This window comes from Squalius cephalus, assembly GCF_949319135.1.
Source record: "Squalius cephalus genome assembly, chromosome: 25".
Taxonomy (NCBI): Eukaryota; Metazoa; Chordata; class Actinopteri; order Cypriniformes; family Leuciscidae; genus Squalius; species Squalius cephalus.
The window spans coordinates 9,879,666-9,895,428 of NC_137146.1; the positions used below are offsets into that span (position 1 = coordinate 9,879,666).

Sequence of the window (15,763 nt, forward strand, 5' to 3'; positions counted from 1 at the left end):
TGATCAGGAACACTTAAGTGATAAGTCATGACTTCCTGTTTCACTGGATTCTGAATATGAAGTGAAACACAGGCCAAACTCCTATAGCCATTTATCACTATAGGAAATATCTAAGATACAGTAGTGATGTGTGGCAAAAGGCTGTTGAGCTGCACAAATCATGAAATTGCTAATAGTTTAATTGTTAAATACTAATTTCCACTATCTGGGCAATAATTAAGAAGCTTAAATCAACCAGATATGGTCTGAAGATATTGGCCCCACATGCACTGAGGAGGATGGATTGAGTCGCCAAAAGAACTGTAAGTATCAAAGTTGGAGAATTGCAGATGCTTGTTGGGTTTTGGGGTCAAAAAGTCTCCAAAACTATGATTAGACCTCACCTATAAAACCACAACTTGTTTTGGAAGTTTAGAATAAAAAAGCCTTTGGTGACATCAAACAGAAATCTCATGCACAGTTTGCCATGTGTTGCTGGAACTTTCAGTGGGTTTTATGGTCAGATGAGACCAAAATAAAGGATTGGCATAGACAGAAACATAGCCATGTAGAAAGTGTCAGGAAGCTTAAACTGGGCCATGGATCTTGCAGCATGACATTGATCCAAAGTACAACTCAAAATAAACAATAGAATACTTCACTGACTACAGAATGAAGGTTTTGCAATGAATACTGTAGCTGTCCTCTTCCCAAACCCCATAAAAATCCTGATGATGAACTGAAGAAATGAACTGAAGAAAAGAGTCCACAAGCATGGACCTCTAAATCTGAAGGATCTTAAGAGATTCTGTATGGAGGAATGGTCTTAAATCTCTTGCCATATGTTCATCAACCTTATTACACATGGAGATGATCCAGAGCTGTTAACTTGGCAAAGGGAGGTTGCACAAAGTATTAAATGAAGGTGTGCCAATAATTGTGGAATACATATATTTCAGAAAATAAATCTAAAAGAAGATAATCTTTTGAACTATTTGACTTTTATTGAAGGTTTATTTTGCTAGTATTTTAGAGTATTTTGAATGAAAGACTAGAGGAGAAATAGCTAAAACAAATTTTCACAGTCAGTTTTACTCATATTTACCATTGAGCCAATATTTGTGGAGCCCAATGTATAATGTAAATGATGCCTATTTTTGTATTAGCATGTTTTGGGGGGCAACTTATAAAACATCAAATATTGCAATAATGAGTGTTTGCATATTTCATAAGAATATTGTTCATTTTTACCCTATTTACCTGTAGTGGCGTCCCAACAAGTGAAAACACGTTATAATCATTAAATATTGTGAAAGTTACATAAGATGTACACTACCATTTGAAAGTTTGGGTTCAGGTTTTAAATAACTAAAATGAACTAAATAACTAACTTAACTAAATTAAAATGAATGTTGCATAAAGAAAGACTATTTTGAAAGCCTAAATTGACCCAATACAAATTATAAATAAAAAAATAATACAAATAAACTTAATATTTTCATCTTTCCTTATAAAAAAACAAGAAAACTAAATTACCAACCAAACATTTTTATATGTCCAACTGTTCAACAATTATGCCTTTTACAGGTATATTGTTTTTAGAACAATCTATATTTTCAGCCAAAAAGTATTTTTCGCTCAAGGAAAAATTCTAAAACTCCACCCATTCATGTAGCAGCCCTAAAGTGTCAGGCCTACTGATACTATGAACGTGTGTGTTCCTAAAATAAACAAGTCTGTCTAGTCTTGTTCACCGTCAGAGAAGAGCTTTCCATCCACAATCAAAACACACACACACACGTGAGTCTGCCTTTTGAATCATAACCACAACAGATAATAATGAAAATCAGTTTCATTATTATCTACTATATGCTTTTGAGATTTGTTTAATTGAGTAATTGTCTGTGTAAAGTGAATCATTTTATCTTACTTCTTTGTGTGCTCCTTATACAGAGGTGTGTGAGTTGTTTTGTTAAATTAAATTTCTTACATGTCTTCAAATGCGCTGTTATCATGAGTAATCAACAAGAGTGTACCTGATCCGGAAGATTCTACTTACTGTACAAAAGAAAGAATGTGATCGACAGATTTCACACAAAATAAAAACAATAAGAGGATTAAGCTCTAACCTAATGCAAAATGTCATAGAAAAAAAAGGGTAACGTCAAAATCATTATATAAACTTCTTCAAATATCTGAACTGAACTGATGCTAGTGTTCTCCGAGTTAAACATTTGGACATCAGCTAAATTTAGTCTTAAAAGTTTCAATCCTTCAGATATTTCGCCAGGAAGCAGTAGTCATCTGGTTAATAATGATTTATTTTTTATATACAGATGATGAAGAGTGCATTCATTTAGTTTGTAAAAAAAGAGAGTGATGGCAGCAGCAGATTCTTGGACTTGTTTGATATTGGTGTGGATTATTGCTGATACAACTGGGAAAACTCCAGGTAATACTCGTTTTACTACAAGACTCGCTTCTGTTGGCCAACAGTGCAGCTTCTCTGGAACATTTTTCATAAGAATCCCTGGTTTAATTGAACAATTCATCGTCTCAGACACACCATGAAGTCATTACATGCTTTAAAATATGACCACAAGAATCAAAGTGCTGAGCTAAAAGAAATTGAGCACGGTGTTTTTTTAGCACAGCATTTTTCATCTGTGACCGTTTGACATATTTTGTAAAAACAACATTTAAATGGCCCATTGTCATAAGAAAAGAGTAAGAGCAGAAATTTTAGTAAAAATCGAACCAAGCACTTCATAGAAAACTGTCTGACAACCAAAACATAGGCCTGATTAATTGTCTGATGTTTATCGGTTACATGGAAAACCAGCATTCCAGCTCTGTTCATGAACTATGACCTAAATATTTTCAGGTCAATTTGTAGATCTCAAAATGCACTCAGATCAACTCAGGAAACAAGAACAGCCCCATGAATATGATAATTAAGTATATGATCCGTATAAATAAGTTTACATACAGTATAACTTAACCATTCAGAGTGACTGAAGATTAGACAAGACAAAGTATTTGATATCTTGACTTCCTTATAAGAAATCACTTTCTTTTACACTTTTTAGTGTAAAACCTGTTATCTTCCCCTTTGCCACAACTAGATATCCAGGTAACCTGCATGTTCTCCGAAGATTGTGTTCTACCATGTGTCTTTGAAGCAGTTGGAGATGCGATCATATACTGGTTCAGACAGAATGTCCTGATCCACAGTTATAAACAGGGGAGCAGCCTGTTAGATCAACACTACAACAACAGGACGGCACTATTCACCGAAGTGATTTCCTCTGGTAATGCATCTCTTCATATCCAGAAGAGCGGCCCACAGGACAGGGGGAAGTACAGGTGTCTTGTCACCAGCAGTCGAAAAACCAGTGAGCATTTCATCTTAGTCAAAGTAGAAGGTGGGCTTTCACAAGTTTATGTTCAAGAGTTTAGCAATCATAAATAAAATTATATATACAATTATTTCAATTTGATAATGGCACCTTCCTTGAAGAGGGGACAAAATAAGGCCTGAAAAAAGTCAATTTTTAACACCAATCTCTCGGGGGCACTTTTAACCACAAGAGGTTAAATAAAAAACAAAAAATAGTTTGTTTCATTTTTCTAGCAATAACCATTAAATAAACTTCCGAATTAAACAGGAAAAAAATTACAATGAAAAACTTAATTTAAGCTATTTTGCTTTTGTTTTTACTGTGTTCTCTAGTTAGTTCCCTTCCCAGACAGCAACAGTGTCGGCCCAGATCCGGTCCACATCTGGGCCGTGTGGAATCCGTGTGTGCCGGATCTGGGCCGGATCTGGGCCGACACTAGGCTGCTGTCTGGGTTGCTTGTTAATTTGTACCAACACCTGTTCAGTTTTATCTTTGATTCTTACGTGTATTTAAGCCCTGAGTTTCCTGTGTTTCTTTGCCCGGTATTGTTTGTTAATGTGTAGTTGTTACTCTGATACTCTTACGTGTTCTCTTTGCTTATTAAAATACTCTTTATTTATCTTTGATTTATGCGAGTTCATCTACATGTGACAATAGCTGCTTATAACTTTTAAACAGTAGGCAGCACTGTCATTGTAATAAGAAAAACGTCAGGGCATTGTGACAATTACAAAAAGTGCAGTCTGGATAAAGTGTTAGTAATACAACATTTAACAACAAAATTAAAAATGAAGGCAAAATAGCCAACCAGGGTAAAACTAGTATATACTCAAATGTACTAAAACTACATTTGTACACCACACGGATCAAAATTTATAAGCAGAACGCAACTTTCACAATTTCATAACTTTTATCCAAACTGCCATAGACTCACACTCAGGAATTATATATATAATAGACAACATGTGCCTTTAAAAAGTCCCCATATAGTCAAACATTTGATCCCTTTAAAACTCATCTTTGATCATCAAATTGACATAGTTTAATGTTTTTCCTTGAAAAAAAATTGTCTTCATGCCTTAAAATTGCTTGAGCGTAACCCTACACCCTTGCCTCATTTAGTATACACGGTTCTATGAATATGCAAAATTGCTAATTAGCCCCGCCTCCACTCACTGTCAAGTCAAGTCAAGTCATCTTCATTTATATAGCGCTTTTAACAACGTAGATTGTTTCAAAGCAGCTTCACAGAGATAAGCGTATAATTTAAGGTAACAGAGATTGTTTTGGCTTTATAGCAGAGTTAAGTTATTTTCCATCTAAAGTTAGTTTTGATTGATTTGCTTCCGTCGCAGCGATCATTTGTTATTAAATTAGGGGCCGCTAAGACGACACCATTCCCTCTACACAGACTTTAAACGCGAACCTGTGAGAAACGCTGATGGCGTTCACATGCGCATTTAGAATGGGTTCTATAGTTATGTGCGTTTGAAAATACGCAGGTTTGGAATTCCCTACAAGCCAAGCCTAAACAAAGTACTTGTCTTTCCTTATAAATTTTGATAAAGAATTTTATTTTATTTTGTTGCTTTGGGGTAGGAACGCGAAACGAATTTCCCGACAACGCCTTATCTGTAGAGTGGTAGAGGGATCCTCCATAGGGAGAGACACTGGCACCAGTTCGGAGACCCGCTCGTTGACGATCACACATTGACGTGATTGGTTACAAGGTAGTTTGTGGCGTCAGAAACACCAGCGATTTCAAACCGTGTTTTTGAGACTTTCTTTGGTTCACTGCAGTTTTAAGGAGAAAATACTCAGCAATGAGTTTGCACATGATATGTCTTAAAGCATATTAAAAACCACACAGGCATTTAAACAACATTAAAAGCTTGATTTTCACCACAGGGGGACTTTAAAAAAGGTAATCAGAAATAAAAAATAATATTGAAATGTTCCTAATTTAGAATTTATGCCACAGCAATCATACTAGACTTAAAAATGATAACTACACCATAAACAACAACAACAAATATCTGTCATTCCAGCCCCTATCCACTCGGTGAGCCTCGAGACGACACGTCTCAGTGGTTTTGAGGAAGTTATATGCTCCACCAGAGACGTCTACCCAGCTCCCCGCGTAACCTTGTTCACAGAGCCAGCCGTTCTGCCTGACGCACTCCAACCCTTCACACGCAAAACGGCCGACAAACAAGACCGGTACTCTGTGGAGAGCAAGATCAGGAAGCTGGAAGATCTGACCTACATCTGCCTCGTCCAATCATTCTACAGGTCTCAGACATGGAGGACATCACTGCAGGAGAAAGGTTTGATCTCTCAGAGCAAATTCATAAATGTCTGGACGTGTTGCATTGCATTTCATCATCATTATTATTACATGAAATTGCATCACCAAATATTTCCATCGCCGACCAAACAATTACATGCAGTTAAGAGGTAGTGTATACTATCTCCCACTTTTCAAGTTAGAATTTTAACCAATTTTCAACTGAACAGAAATATCTAGCATCGAAGGTCAGGGTTTAAACATCTCTTGCGCGGCTCCATGGAAGCTGCAGAACTTCACATTGACGTGGTCCTTCACCAAAGGACACGAGTCTTCAACCGTCTACACCTATGACAGCCTCACACAGCTGAGCTCCAGCGTTTGGAAGGACAAGGTGCGACTGGTGACCCCCAGGGGTCAGGGTGGGGACGGGTCACTGCAGTTCCTCATCCCGCTGAGACTGGAGCACGCTGGTCTCTACACCTGCATCCTCTCTGCTCTCCGGACCAAGCATGAGGTCCGTACTAGGGTCAACATCACACCGTCGAATGGTGAGAACATGTTTAAACCGTCACCATGAACTCACTCTACATTATGAATTTTAATCATTTAATTTAATTTCACAAATAACAGCATATCTCTGAAATCCAACACTCTCATAATTTGTAACCATTTGGCAAATTGGTGGTTAATTCGCATGGATTTGTACAATCTCATATTGTATGTACAGTATGTAATACGCTCTGCTTACTCCCCACTGACGGTAAGGTTTAGGGGAGGGGTGGACCTTCTTACTTGTTTTTTTTCTTATAAAAATCATAAATTTAATACAAATAACCAAATCATACAAATTCATATGAAATCGCCACCTTGTAAAATGAGATCGGGTTGTGAAATCTGATTTGTTAAGCCACATTCCAAACTGTAAAATAGCATTTGACTATACTAAATTCTTATATGCAGTTGCTTAGCTACTGTAAACAGCCTAATAAAGAACTATAATATTTGAAGAGGAGTTATTTAATGAGAATATCAATAATATTATGAATAAATCATTATTTAATGAAGACTAGTATATGTTATAGCTATTGTTACTCTTTTATAAAAGGCTTGCTCTTGTTATACCTCACCTTTTAAGCTCTGTTCTTTAAGAAATGTTGTGTTGCAATTTAAGAAAAACATTTTTTTTATTAGTATATCTGACTTTCATAAATATGCACTGGTCAAGCTTGGGCACCTACACTGTGTTAATCATAACTTGATTATTGAAAATGAAATGATGAAAATAAAAAGATTAACTTTGTCATTGCTCAGTGGGTGACTGAGAGCAAGTTTACATTAGAGTTTCACCTTTTTTAACTTTTAACATTGTGATAGTATCCTTAAGATTTCAGTAATTTTATCAAACATTACTTCTTGAGTGAGACAAACCAACAATCACAGAATTAATCAAATCCATTTTGTACTTACAGATGCTTGTGATGTCACTTCCTGAATGATGATGTCAGTAAGGAAGTGGCTTAATTATCTGTTAAAAGACATTACAAAACAGAATGAAAAGTGATATCAAAGATAAAAGAACCACTTTAAATGAAAACAATTACTTCAATTAAAACAAAATTCAAATGAAAACATGTTTTGTTTGAAACATTTTGACTGGGAAAAAAGGGGCAAATAAAGAAACACCTGGAATATGTTTTAATCGATCAAACATCGAGTTCAAACCAAAGTTGTGAAATAATCAAATTCACCACACGTTTAGTTAATTGTGATGCTGATAGGCCTACTTCTATAAAAGAAAATAAACTAATATGATAGTGTGACCATAGTTTAAAATTAATTATTTATCCTACATAATAAAACATACATTAAAAAAATATATATATACTGCATAAGAAGTATAACTGAGCAACTCGAATCTGTAAATAACAATGATTTTACCGCAATACCATGGTAGCCTATCCTCTCTTGAACATACATCCTTTGGTGGTTGATTGTTTCAGCTAACTAAACAGCAAGATGGTATGTTAAAATTTCATCGATCTTTTTTTAAGACAAAATAATCAGCACTTGTTTTTGATTTATGTTAAACTAATAACGTATTTTCTTTTTTCTTTCGTTGACTATACAACAAGTTGTTTATTGTTTCAGCTAAAAGACAGTCCGAGAGCTCCACCCAGTGGTGGATTCCTGCTACTGTCATCACAGGCCTTGCAGTCTCTGCAGTCGCAGCAATAGTGACTATAAAATGTAAAGGTATGGATTACCAGAATCTCAGAAATATATATTTGAAATATCTAGAGCCTACTTATACTTAAAATATTTGTTCAACAATGATATCTCCTCCAAACCAGTTGGCTGTTCAAAATCAAGTCAAACCCATGTAGAGGCTGCAGAGATGCGACCAATCAGAGGTTTGTTTGTGGTAACAGTTAAGTAGCCTAATAAATATTCTCCTCATTGCATCACATTCACAGATCACTCTATTCTTTACAGTGACTGATGCAAACAGTGGAGCTGCATCTGAGGATACCTGCTTAACAGAAGAGATCGCCAACAGAACTGCATGAGAATACATGAGGAAAATTGTGTTTAGCCTACAGTATATGGGACGCAGCAATCTCTGAACCACCTTCCAGTCCTTCTTTTAAATCCTGAAAAGTGATCGATTTGTTGTCAGGATAAAAGAAGAGAAAGGAAGTAGGCTATTATATTTTATTATAGCATTTTTATAACTTCTTATTCTTCCAATTGTTGTTGTTAGGGAAAAGTCTAAATAGGCCTACTTACAGTAATCATGACATAAAACAATCCAGTGTTGAATTTCTATTAACTTTTACTAATTGTACACATTTTTTAAATGTGTGCTTCTCTCAAAAAAACGTTTTACAATTGCATGCATGCATGCTATCTGTTGACCAGGGTAATATGAAAACGATTTTTTGCAATTTTTGCAGTCTCTATCTGCATGACAACATTTGTGAAATATCTTAATGCAGTAAATAATGTATGTATGCATGTATGTATGTGTTTTTAAAGATACACTGTCTAACTTGTTTTGTTCAGAATTAACCAAATGTAAATAATGAATCAATATCCCAGACAGCTATAGTGTCGGCCCAGATCCGGCCGTGTTGAATCCACATGTAGGCCTACCAGATGTGGCCCGGATCTGGGCCGACACTATGTTGTTGTCTGGGATAGGGCTGAACGATTTTTTCGATTAATTCGAATTTAATGTTTTACCACGAATTTATTATTTTTAAATCGAGGAATCACGGTTTTGAATAAAAATGTTAACAAACGTTACAATAAGACATTATTGTTACAATATTGACGATTCAGCAATGATAACAGTCAAGACAAGAAAATGATCCGACCACATGGCAGTGGAATGGGAAAAAACAGTTATAGACATGAGTTTTTTCTTAACTCGAGCGCCATGTTTTTAGAATGCCGTTTCATGGGTGGGACGCTGCAAAAGACGCGAGACACGAGTGAACACAATACAACAAACATAAACACAATAGGAACAAAAGCGCAATAGAATGGAAAATCCTGTAATGAACCACTGTATGTTTGGTATTTCATGTTGGCATGATGGTGACAGGCTGAAAGGTGCTGTTATTTTCTGTTTTTACAAAGCATTTGCTGTTAATAATATTACTGGTGTTATTTATTAATACTTTTTGACTAAGAAATATTTAGCATTTTTATTTCATTTTATTTATTTTTTTCATTTTATAGTGTATATATAGTATATGTTTAAGATATGTTTGTACAACATTTGCCTTCATATTTCATGCACATTTCATGCAAAGATATTTAACAAATAAGTAATTTGTCATTTACATCATGTTGATAGATCACTTCAGGTGTGGTGCACTTGGAATATAACTTTTTTTTAAACCAGATGGTTAATAAAAAGAATGTTACTTGAATCATACTGTAGTTACGTTTTTAAGTTGACTAGTTAAACATTTAAAAAATCTGTGAATCGGTCAATCACTTTTATTTTTTTCATATCGCCCAGCGACACGGAGATGTCGTTTTTATTACTCAACAGGTGAGTAAGCCTATTTTATTGAACAAAATGCCCATATGTAGCTCTTTAACAAAGTTTATTGCAAAGCATTATTGGGTCATTATTTGTGGTTGCTGTATCGCTTAGCTGGAATTTTCAAGGAAGTAGGCTACTGTGTCTTTAAATGGGTAGCTACAATAACGTCTTCAGCTAACGTTAGTCAACTTGAGATCTTTTCCATCTAAACTGGTTATATCTCTTAAGCCTTGTAGTGAATGTTTTATGAGCAGTTGGATAATCATATTCATCCGCAGTCGCAGAACCAAAGCACAACCAAACAATGTTGGCGAGAAGGCCAAAAGTTACGGTGTAGCTGTGTAGGCTACCTTTAACCCTTTCACGCATAGTGGTCACTACAGTGGACAGCTATTAAAAAAGCATTTTCTTGAATTTGCACGGGTTTTTATGGCAAAGTTGCACATTAGCCTCTTCATTGGACCCTTGTGCATCATCCTATAAATTGCAACCCAGTGGCAAGCCTTTGTGCTTCGATTTTTCCCCCCTCCAAACCAAGATGGCCAAGGGTCAGTCAGACATGCCAAGCTGCTCCGGAATATCCACCCATTCCTTCTAACCTAGGAGACTCTTGTAGGTAAAAAAAAAAAAAAAACATTGCAGCATCAAGAAATATCTAATGAGTCATATCACAGTAAAATTTTCCAAGTTTTGATTTTAGATTGAGAGAAAACTCACATGATTAATCACATGTCCACTGTAGTGGACGTCATGCATCAATGGCTATATTTCAGCTACAATTCATAATTATAATGTGAATATTGTTTTTGAAATTTAAAACTTAAAAACTTAATCTGCAGTGATTTTTTACTGTAAATAAATGTATTTGTATTATTAGAATGTAATTTTCATTGACATCGAAAAAAGTCATGTGATTACATAATGTATGACACTTGTAATGCATTACTTTACTTGTTAGATCAAAAAGTAATCTGATTTCGTAATGCATGTTACTTGTAATGCGTTTCCTTACTCATAACATCAAAAAGTAATCTGATTTTGTAATGTGCGTTATTGTAATGTGTTTCTTTACTCATAACATCAGAAAGTAATCTGATTACGTAATGCATGTTACTTGTAATGCGTTTCTTTACTCGTTACATCAAAAAGTAATCTGATTAGGTAATGCACATTACTTGTAGTTAATTACTTGTTAGATCAAAAAGTAATCTGAATGCGTTATGCATGTTACTTGTAATGCGTTACCCCCAACACTGATCATTTCAGATGAGATTGAAAAAACGTATCGCTAGGTTTTCTCAGAGGAGGGCTATGATAGAAATGTGCATGTCCATCTTGAACATAATCAGAATTATCAGCTAATAAGGGTAAATCTCCATACTCTGGTACACTGGAGGGAGCATCTGAGTGGTTTCCACAGTTGTACCTTGACAGACTGTAGAAAATTCAAATGGAATCACGTCCTCATGTTCTGATATCAAAGATACGCGAAGTGCAACTTGTATGAAGTTGTATGAAGCCTTTGCAATATTTCACATTTATATTTTTTGTATATATTTTATAGTTTTCACATGATTTGATATAATTGTATTGATTAGTTTGTTAAATTCACATACTTTATCTGTTTTATTATTGTCTTATATTTAATATAGTATATCTTAAGTTTAAACCATAACCGCATGCTGTCCACTCAAGTGGACATCTGAAGATCTCTTTGAAAATTTTGTAAAAAAAATAAAATAAAAATCAATTCTTGTTTTTCATGCCCTAAGAGCAATAAAAACACATAGGAAAAAAAATCCTGACTGAGGTTATCATAATTCATGCATGAAAGGGTTAAATATCAACTTTCACTCATTTAAACTTTTATGTGAAATGCTCTTATATTTGTAATATTGAAGCAGTCTACCTCTTAACAGCTTTGTCATAGTATTTTATTTATCTGCAATAATCAGAGGTGGACAGTAACAAAGTATTAAGGTCAAACCGACGTCAGGTTCTGACGTCAATCAGTTTGACATTTGATTTTAGTTGGAAATGAAAGTCGGGTTGACGTCAGAATCCGACTGATGTTGGTTTCTGACGTCAACTCGATTTCCATTTTCAACCATTTCTGACATCAACCTGATTTTCATTTTCAACATTGGGTTTGGTCTTCTAAATGCAAATTTTGTCATTGTTTTGGAGCACATTAGCTTATAGATAAGAGTAAGGCTAACATATTCATACTTAAAGCCAAAAAAATTTAAATAGGCACTATTTGAGGGAACAGCCATTTGAATCTCACATTCAATCCCCCCACTTAAACTGTGTTCTAGAAATAAATTTGATATTGATATGAGGGTATAGATTCAGAGCCCATAAGGTACAAGTATAACATACAACAATGCAACATTAATAAAACAATGCATTGACATTTACTTTTTACTTTTGATACTGTACTTTTAAAAACGAGTACTTCTGTACTTTTACTTAAGTACAAATCGGTCTTTACAACCTTTACTTGTAACGGAGTAATATTTGACCAGTAGTATCTGTACTTTGCATTACAAAATCTGAGATGCAGAGATGTTTTCAGTCATAAAAAAAAAAAGTAATTTACATCCAGTAGGAGGCGGCAAATCATTAAACATGATTGTGATATTTTATATGTCTACACATTATCTACTACTCTACCTGTTGGTTTCAGTGTGTCATTCCTGGGTTGAGCTGAGATTACTTGAACTATGCGTTTTGACGCATTGAGTTCTAGTAACTCCCTGTCAGCACAGAGACATGTCAATGTGAAATCAAAAGAAAACACAATTCGACAGACTACACGACACACGAATAGTTTAATATTATGTGATTATGAAGCTGGTGATCTTGCTGTGGATTCTGCCTGTAACTTTAGGAGGTAAGAAACTAAAATATCTACTGACATTTATTTCCATGTCTGATATGTATACAGATCAATACAGCCTCAAAAGTGTCTCATCCCACTAACTCAACCTTATACATTCACATAAGCACCTCTTTAATTAAATGTTTAATTGTAACTTTAATTGTATCAATGTTTATTTAACTTTTTATCATGTAAATGTCATGAACAGAGTGTTTGTTTTTATTGTTTACAGAGATAGAAATAATTATCGATCTCAGATGTAATACATCTACTTTTTAGATGAATATATTTTTTCTTATTTATTCTAACGTTATGATCATTCATTAAAAAAATACTATTTTAACCACTTTCAGCTGAAAGTAAACACATCAGTAAAGCCTTACTCAGATTTGAACTTTGATACAACATCAGTAAATGATTACTGACTCATTGGAATCAGATGTTCTCTTGAACCCAAAAGCATTTCTCAAAAGCTATTTCAGCTTAATTCTCCATGACCTTATTGAGGTTGTTTTATTCATGATTTTATTTACATAAAAGGACTTACAACACACATGACAGTGGTTGAATACACCTACCTGTATAGTCTTATGACAGTATGTTTGTGTTTTGTTTTCTACAGACATCTATGTCACTTGTCTCTACTCTGCGGAATGTTTGTTACCTTGCACATCCACCAACCTTGACATCATCCACTGGTACAAGGATAATAAACCAGTGCATTCATTCTATTACAATAAAGACCAGTTGGACCATCAGTCCGAGGACTATAAGGGAAGAACATCCCTGTTACCGGGATCTGAAATCAAAAATGGAAATGTATCACTCTTACTAAAAAACATCAGGGTCCAAGATGAAGGCCGATACAGATGTTACACTGCCAATGAAAAAACAAATGATGAGAAGTTTGTGTCTGTGTCCGTAGAAGGTGAGAGGAAGAATTTCTGAAACTCTTAAAAACTTTTTCAAAATGACTTTTTAAAGAAAGTCTAGTCATATGTCATGCTTATTTAGAAAGAGAAAATAAAACTGTTACTATTTTTTTTTTAGCTCCAGTTAAATCAGTGGATATCACTTTAAAAAATGATACCGTCATCTGCAACACCAGTGGAGTTTATCCAAAACCACAAGTCTCGTGGTCCTCAGAGCCCCTGGCGAATGAGACATTTATGACTTTCCAGCAAACAGAAGAAAAACTGTTCATGGTGACAAGTGAACTTAAAGTGGGTGTCATCAGTAGTACCTACAAATACACCTGCACCATAACCAGTAAGGACAGGTCAAAGACAGCTACTCTGGAAGAACCAGGTAAATTGTAATATTGTTGAGTAACAGAATATATAAGATTAGGCGAGTAATAAAGACAGCTCTAGTTTCATTTTCCACCACTGAAGGAAATAACTGCTACAATAAAACTCTCAATGTGAAAATAAAGCCCACAGAACATTTTATTAATATCAGAATGTAACATATTCTGTTTCAGAAATCTCAGTGGAAGATGAAATAACTCTGCTGTGCCCCCTTTTAAATATCCAATAGCCGTTAGCTTACACCACAGTAGTATTAGGGGTGGGGAATTCTCATTCTGAAGCATTTGATTGGTCAAAAATCTGTGTAGTGCAGGATGAGTCATCATGAACTGCTTTGAAATGATGTGTATTGTAAAAAGCACTATGCAAATAAATGAGAAATGTGAATTGAATTAATACATGCACAGCAATAGTGCAGACAAGGACAGATACATTATGCAAGCCTCAGTTTCATCAAGAGGTATATCAACATTTCTACTATAGAAAGCTTCAGGTTTGGTTTACTTAAAGCAATAAAACAAACACCAAAAAATATATATAAAGCAGATAAAAATGTGTTGAACATGGTCATAGCACTTGAGATATCAGTCAAAGAGATTTAACTTTTACTTTTCTTTCCATACAGGGCCGGGAACAGTCAACAACTTATCAGGATCGACAAGGGACGGCATTATAGCAGCTGTTATTATTGTGGCCATTATCATTATCATTGGCATTGCCATTTTTGTTGTGAAAAAGAAATTACTAAAGGTGAATTTTTATTTTGTTCTTCCATTGTTATATAAGCATTTAATTTATACATTTGAAATTTAACAAAGAAATGCAAAAGATCTTTGAGTCCAAAGATAGGACCATTACCATATCCACAGTTTTCATGTCATTCACATTAATCTGCCTTCCACAGAACTATGTGTTTTACCTCAATATGCTAACCTAAAACTGAGCTGCCATGTGTCTTCACACAGAAATCTACCAAAGATGGAGGGCCTGAATCTGAATCTGAATCAAAATCAAATGAAATGAAAATCTTAATGAAAGCTTAATGAAAGCAGAGAAAATGGTAATACACAACCAGAAACGAAACATCTCATCAAGTCCATGCAGAGTCCTTTGGAGATGGATTAATTCTTATAATCTACGAAAAGTCTTGTGGATGGCAAAATGACAAGAAATCCCAGCACCTTATCTTGCGTATTCATATGTATTAATCAGAACTTAAGTTAAATGAGGACCAATAAAAGCCTGAAGATAAATAAGAAGACTATTGAAGTCTAAGACATGCCAGGAGAAACCGAGTGCAATGAGACTGAAGCATCATTGAAGCGGTCACTGACCAGACTCGATAGTCCTTCTAAACTCACTGCCAGCGTACAGACCTTCAAGCTTTGAGGTTTTATAAAGTTTTCTGCATACTGAAGGACTTTTTCTTCTCTTTACCATTTTAAAAATATTTTACATTCCAGAAGTGGATGGATCAGATTCTAGTCACTCTGTTCTCAGTTTCGTGATGTAAGCATGAAACCAGTTTCAGCAGATTCCACACTAATCCAACTTCTGAAAACACTTTCTTAAGAGAACAAAACTCAGCAGAGGCAGTCCCTCTATGACAAGTTAGGAATTGTCGTAAGCTATAGTAACTGTGACTGACACAGAATATGCAAACAAGCAAGTTTTATTTTTTGCTTGATTGTTTGAATAGGTGCTAATCTGTGGCCATGGAAACATCAACATACCAACACTACAATGATTATGATATTCAAGCTGTCTATCCACCTGTCGATTAATGAAGACACTAAACAGCGGACTTAATAGGGACAATTGTGTTTTTTTTGTGTGTTTTTT

At 34.9% G+C, this 15,763-nt stretch overlaps 2 protein-coding genes across 2 annotated transcripts; both read left to right on the top strand.

The window, feature by feature from the left end:
- The first annotated feature begins 3,110 nt into the window (after positions 1–3,110).
- Positions 3,111–9,606, top strand: hhla2b.1 (HERV-H LTR-associating 2b, tandem duplicate 1). The gene is made up of 6 exons (XM_079863734.1): positions 3,111–3,404; positions 5,429–5,707; positions 5,898–6,218; positions 7,819–7,923; positions 8,022–8,081; positions 8,164–9,606. The coding sequence occupies exons 1-6, from the start codon at positions 3,122–3,124 to the stop codon at positions 8,235–8,237; spliced, it is 1,122 nt and encodes a 373-aa protein (XP_079719860.1). The 5' UTR covers positions 3,111–3,121; the 3' UTR covers positions 8,238–9,606.
- Positions 9,607–12,419: 2,813 nt separating this feature from the next.
- hhla2b.2 (HERV-H LTR-associating 2b, tandem duplicate 2) lies at positions 12,420–15,339 on the top strand. Its single transcript, XM_079863799.1, has 5 exons — positions 12,420–12,623; positions 13,234–13,539; positions 13,662–13,919; positions 14,547–14,671; positions 14,887–15,339. The coding sequence occupies exons 1-5, from the start codon at positions 12,578–12,580 to the stop codon at positions 14,962–14,964; spliced, it is 813 nt and encodes a 270-aa protein (XP_079719925.1). The 5' UTR covers positions 12,420–12,577; the 3' UTR covers positions 14,965–15,339.
- The last annotated feature ends 424 nt before the right edge of the window (positions 15,340–15,763 follow it).

Excerpts from the sequence above, each read along its gene's own strand:
- hhla2b.1 (XM_079863734.1), top strand. The coding sequence starts at position 3,122 with ATGTTCTCCGAAGATTGTGTTCTACCATGTGTCTTTGAAGCAGTTGGA. Across the intron at positions 7,924-8,021 it reads AGTGACTATAAAATGTAAAG|TTGGCTGTTCAAAATCAAGT; the intron begins GTATGGATTACC and ends CCTCCAAACCAG. Across the intron at positions 8,082-8,163 it reads AGAGATGCGACCAATCAGAG|TGACTGATGCAAACAGTGGA; the intron begins GTTTGTTTGTGG and ends TATTCTTTACAG.
- hhla2b.2 (XM_079863799.1), top strand. The coding sequence starts at position 12,578 with ATGAAGCTGGTGATCTTGCTGTGGATTCTGCCTGTAACTTTAGGAG. Across the intron at positions 13,540-13,661 it reads TGTGTCTGTGTCCGTAGAAG|CTCCAGTTAAATCAGTGGAT; the intron begins GTGAGAGGAAGA and ends TTTTTTTTTTAG. Across the intron at positions 14,672-14,886 it reads TGAAAAAGAAATTACTAAAG|AAATCTACCAAAGATGGAGG; the intron begins GTGAATTTTTAT and ends GTCTTCACACAG.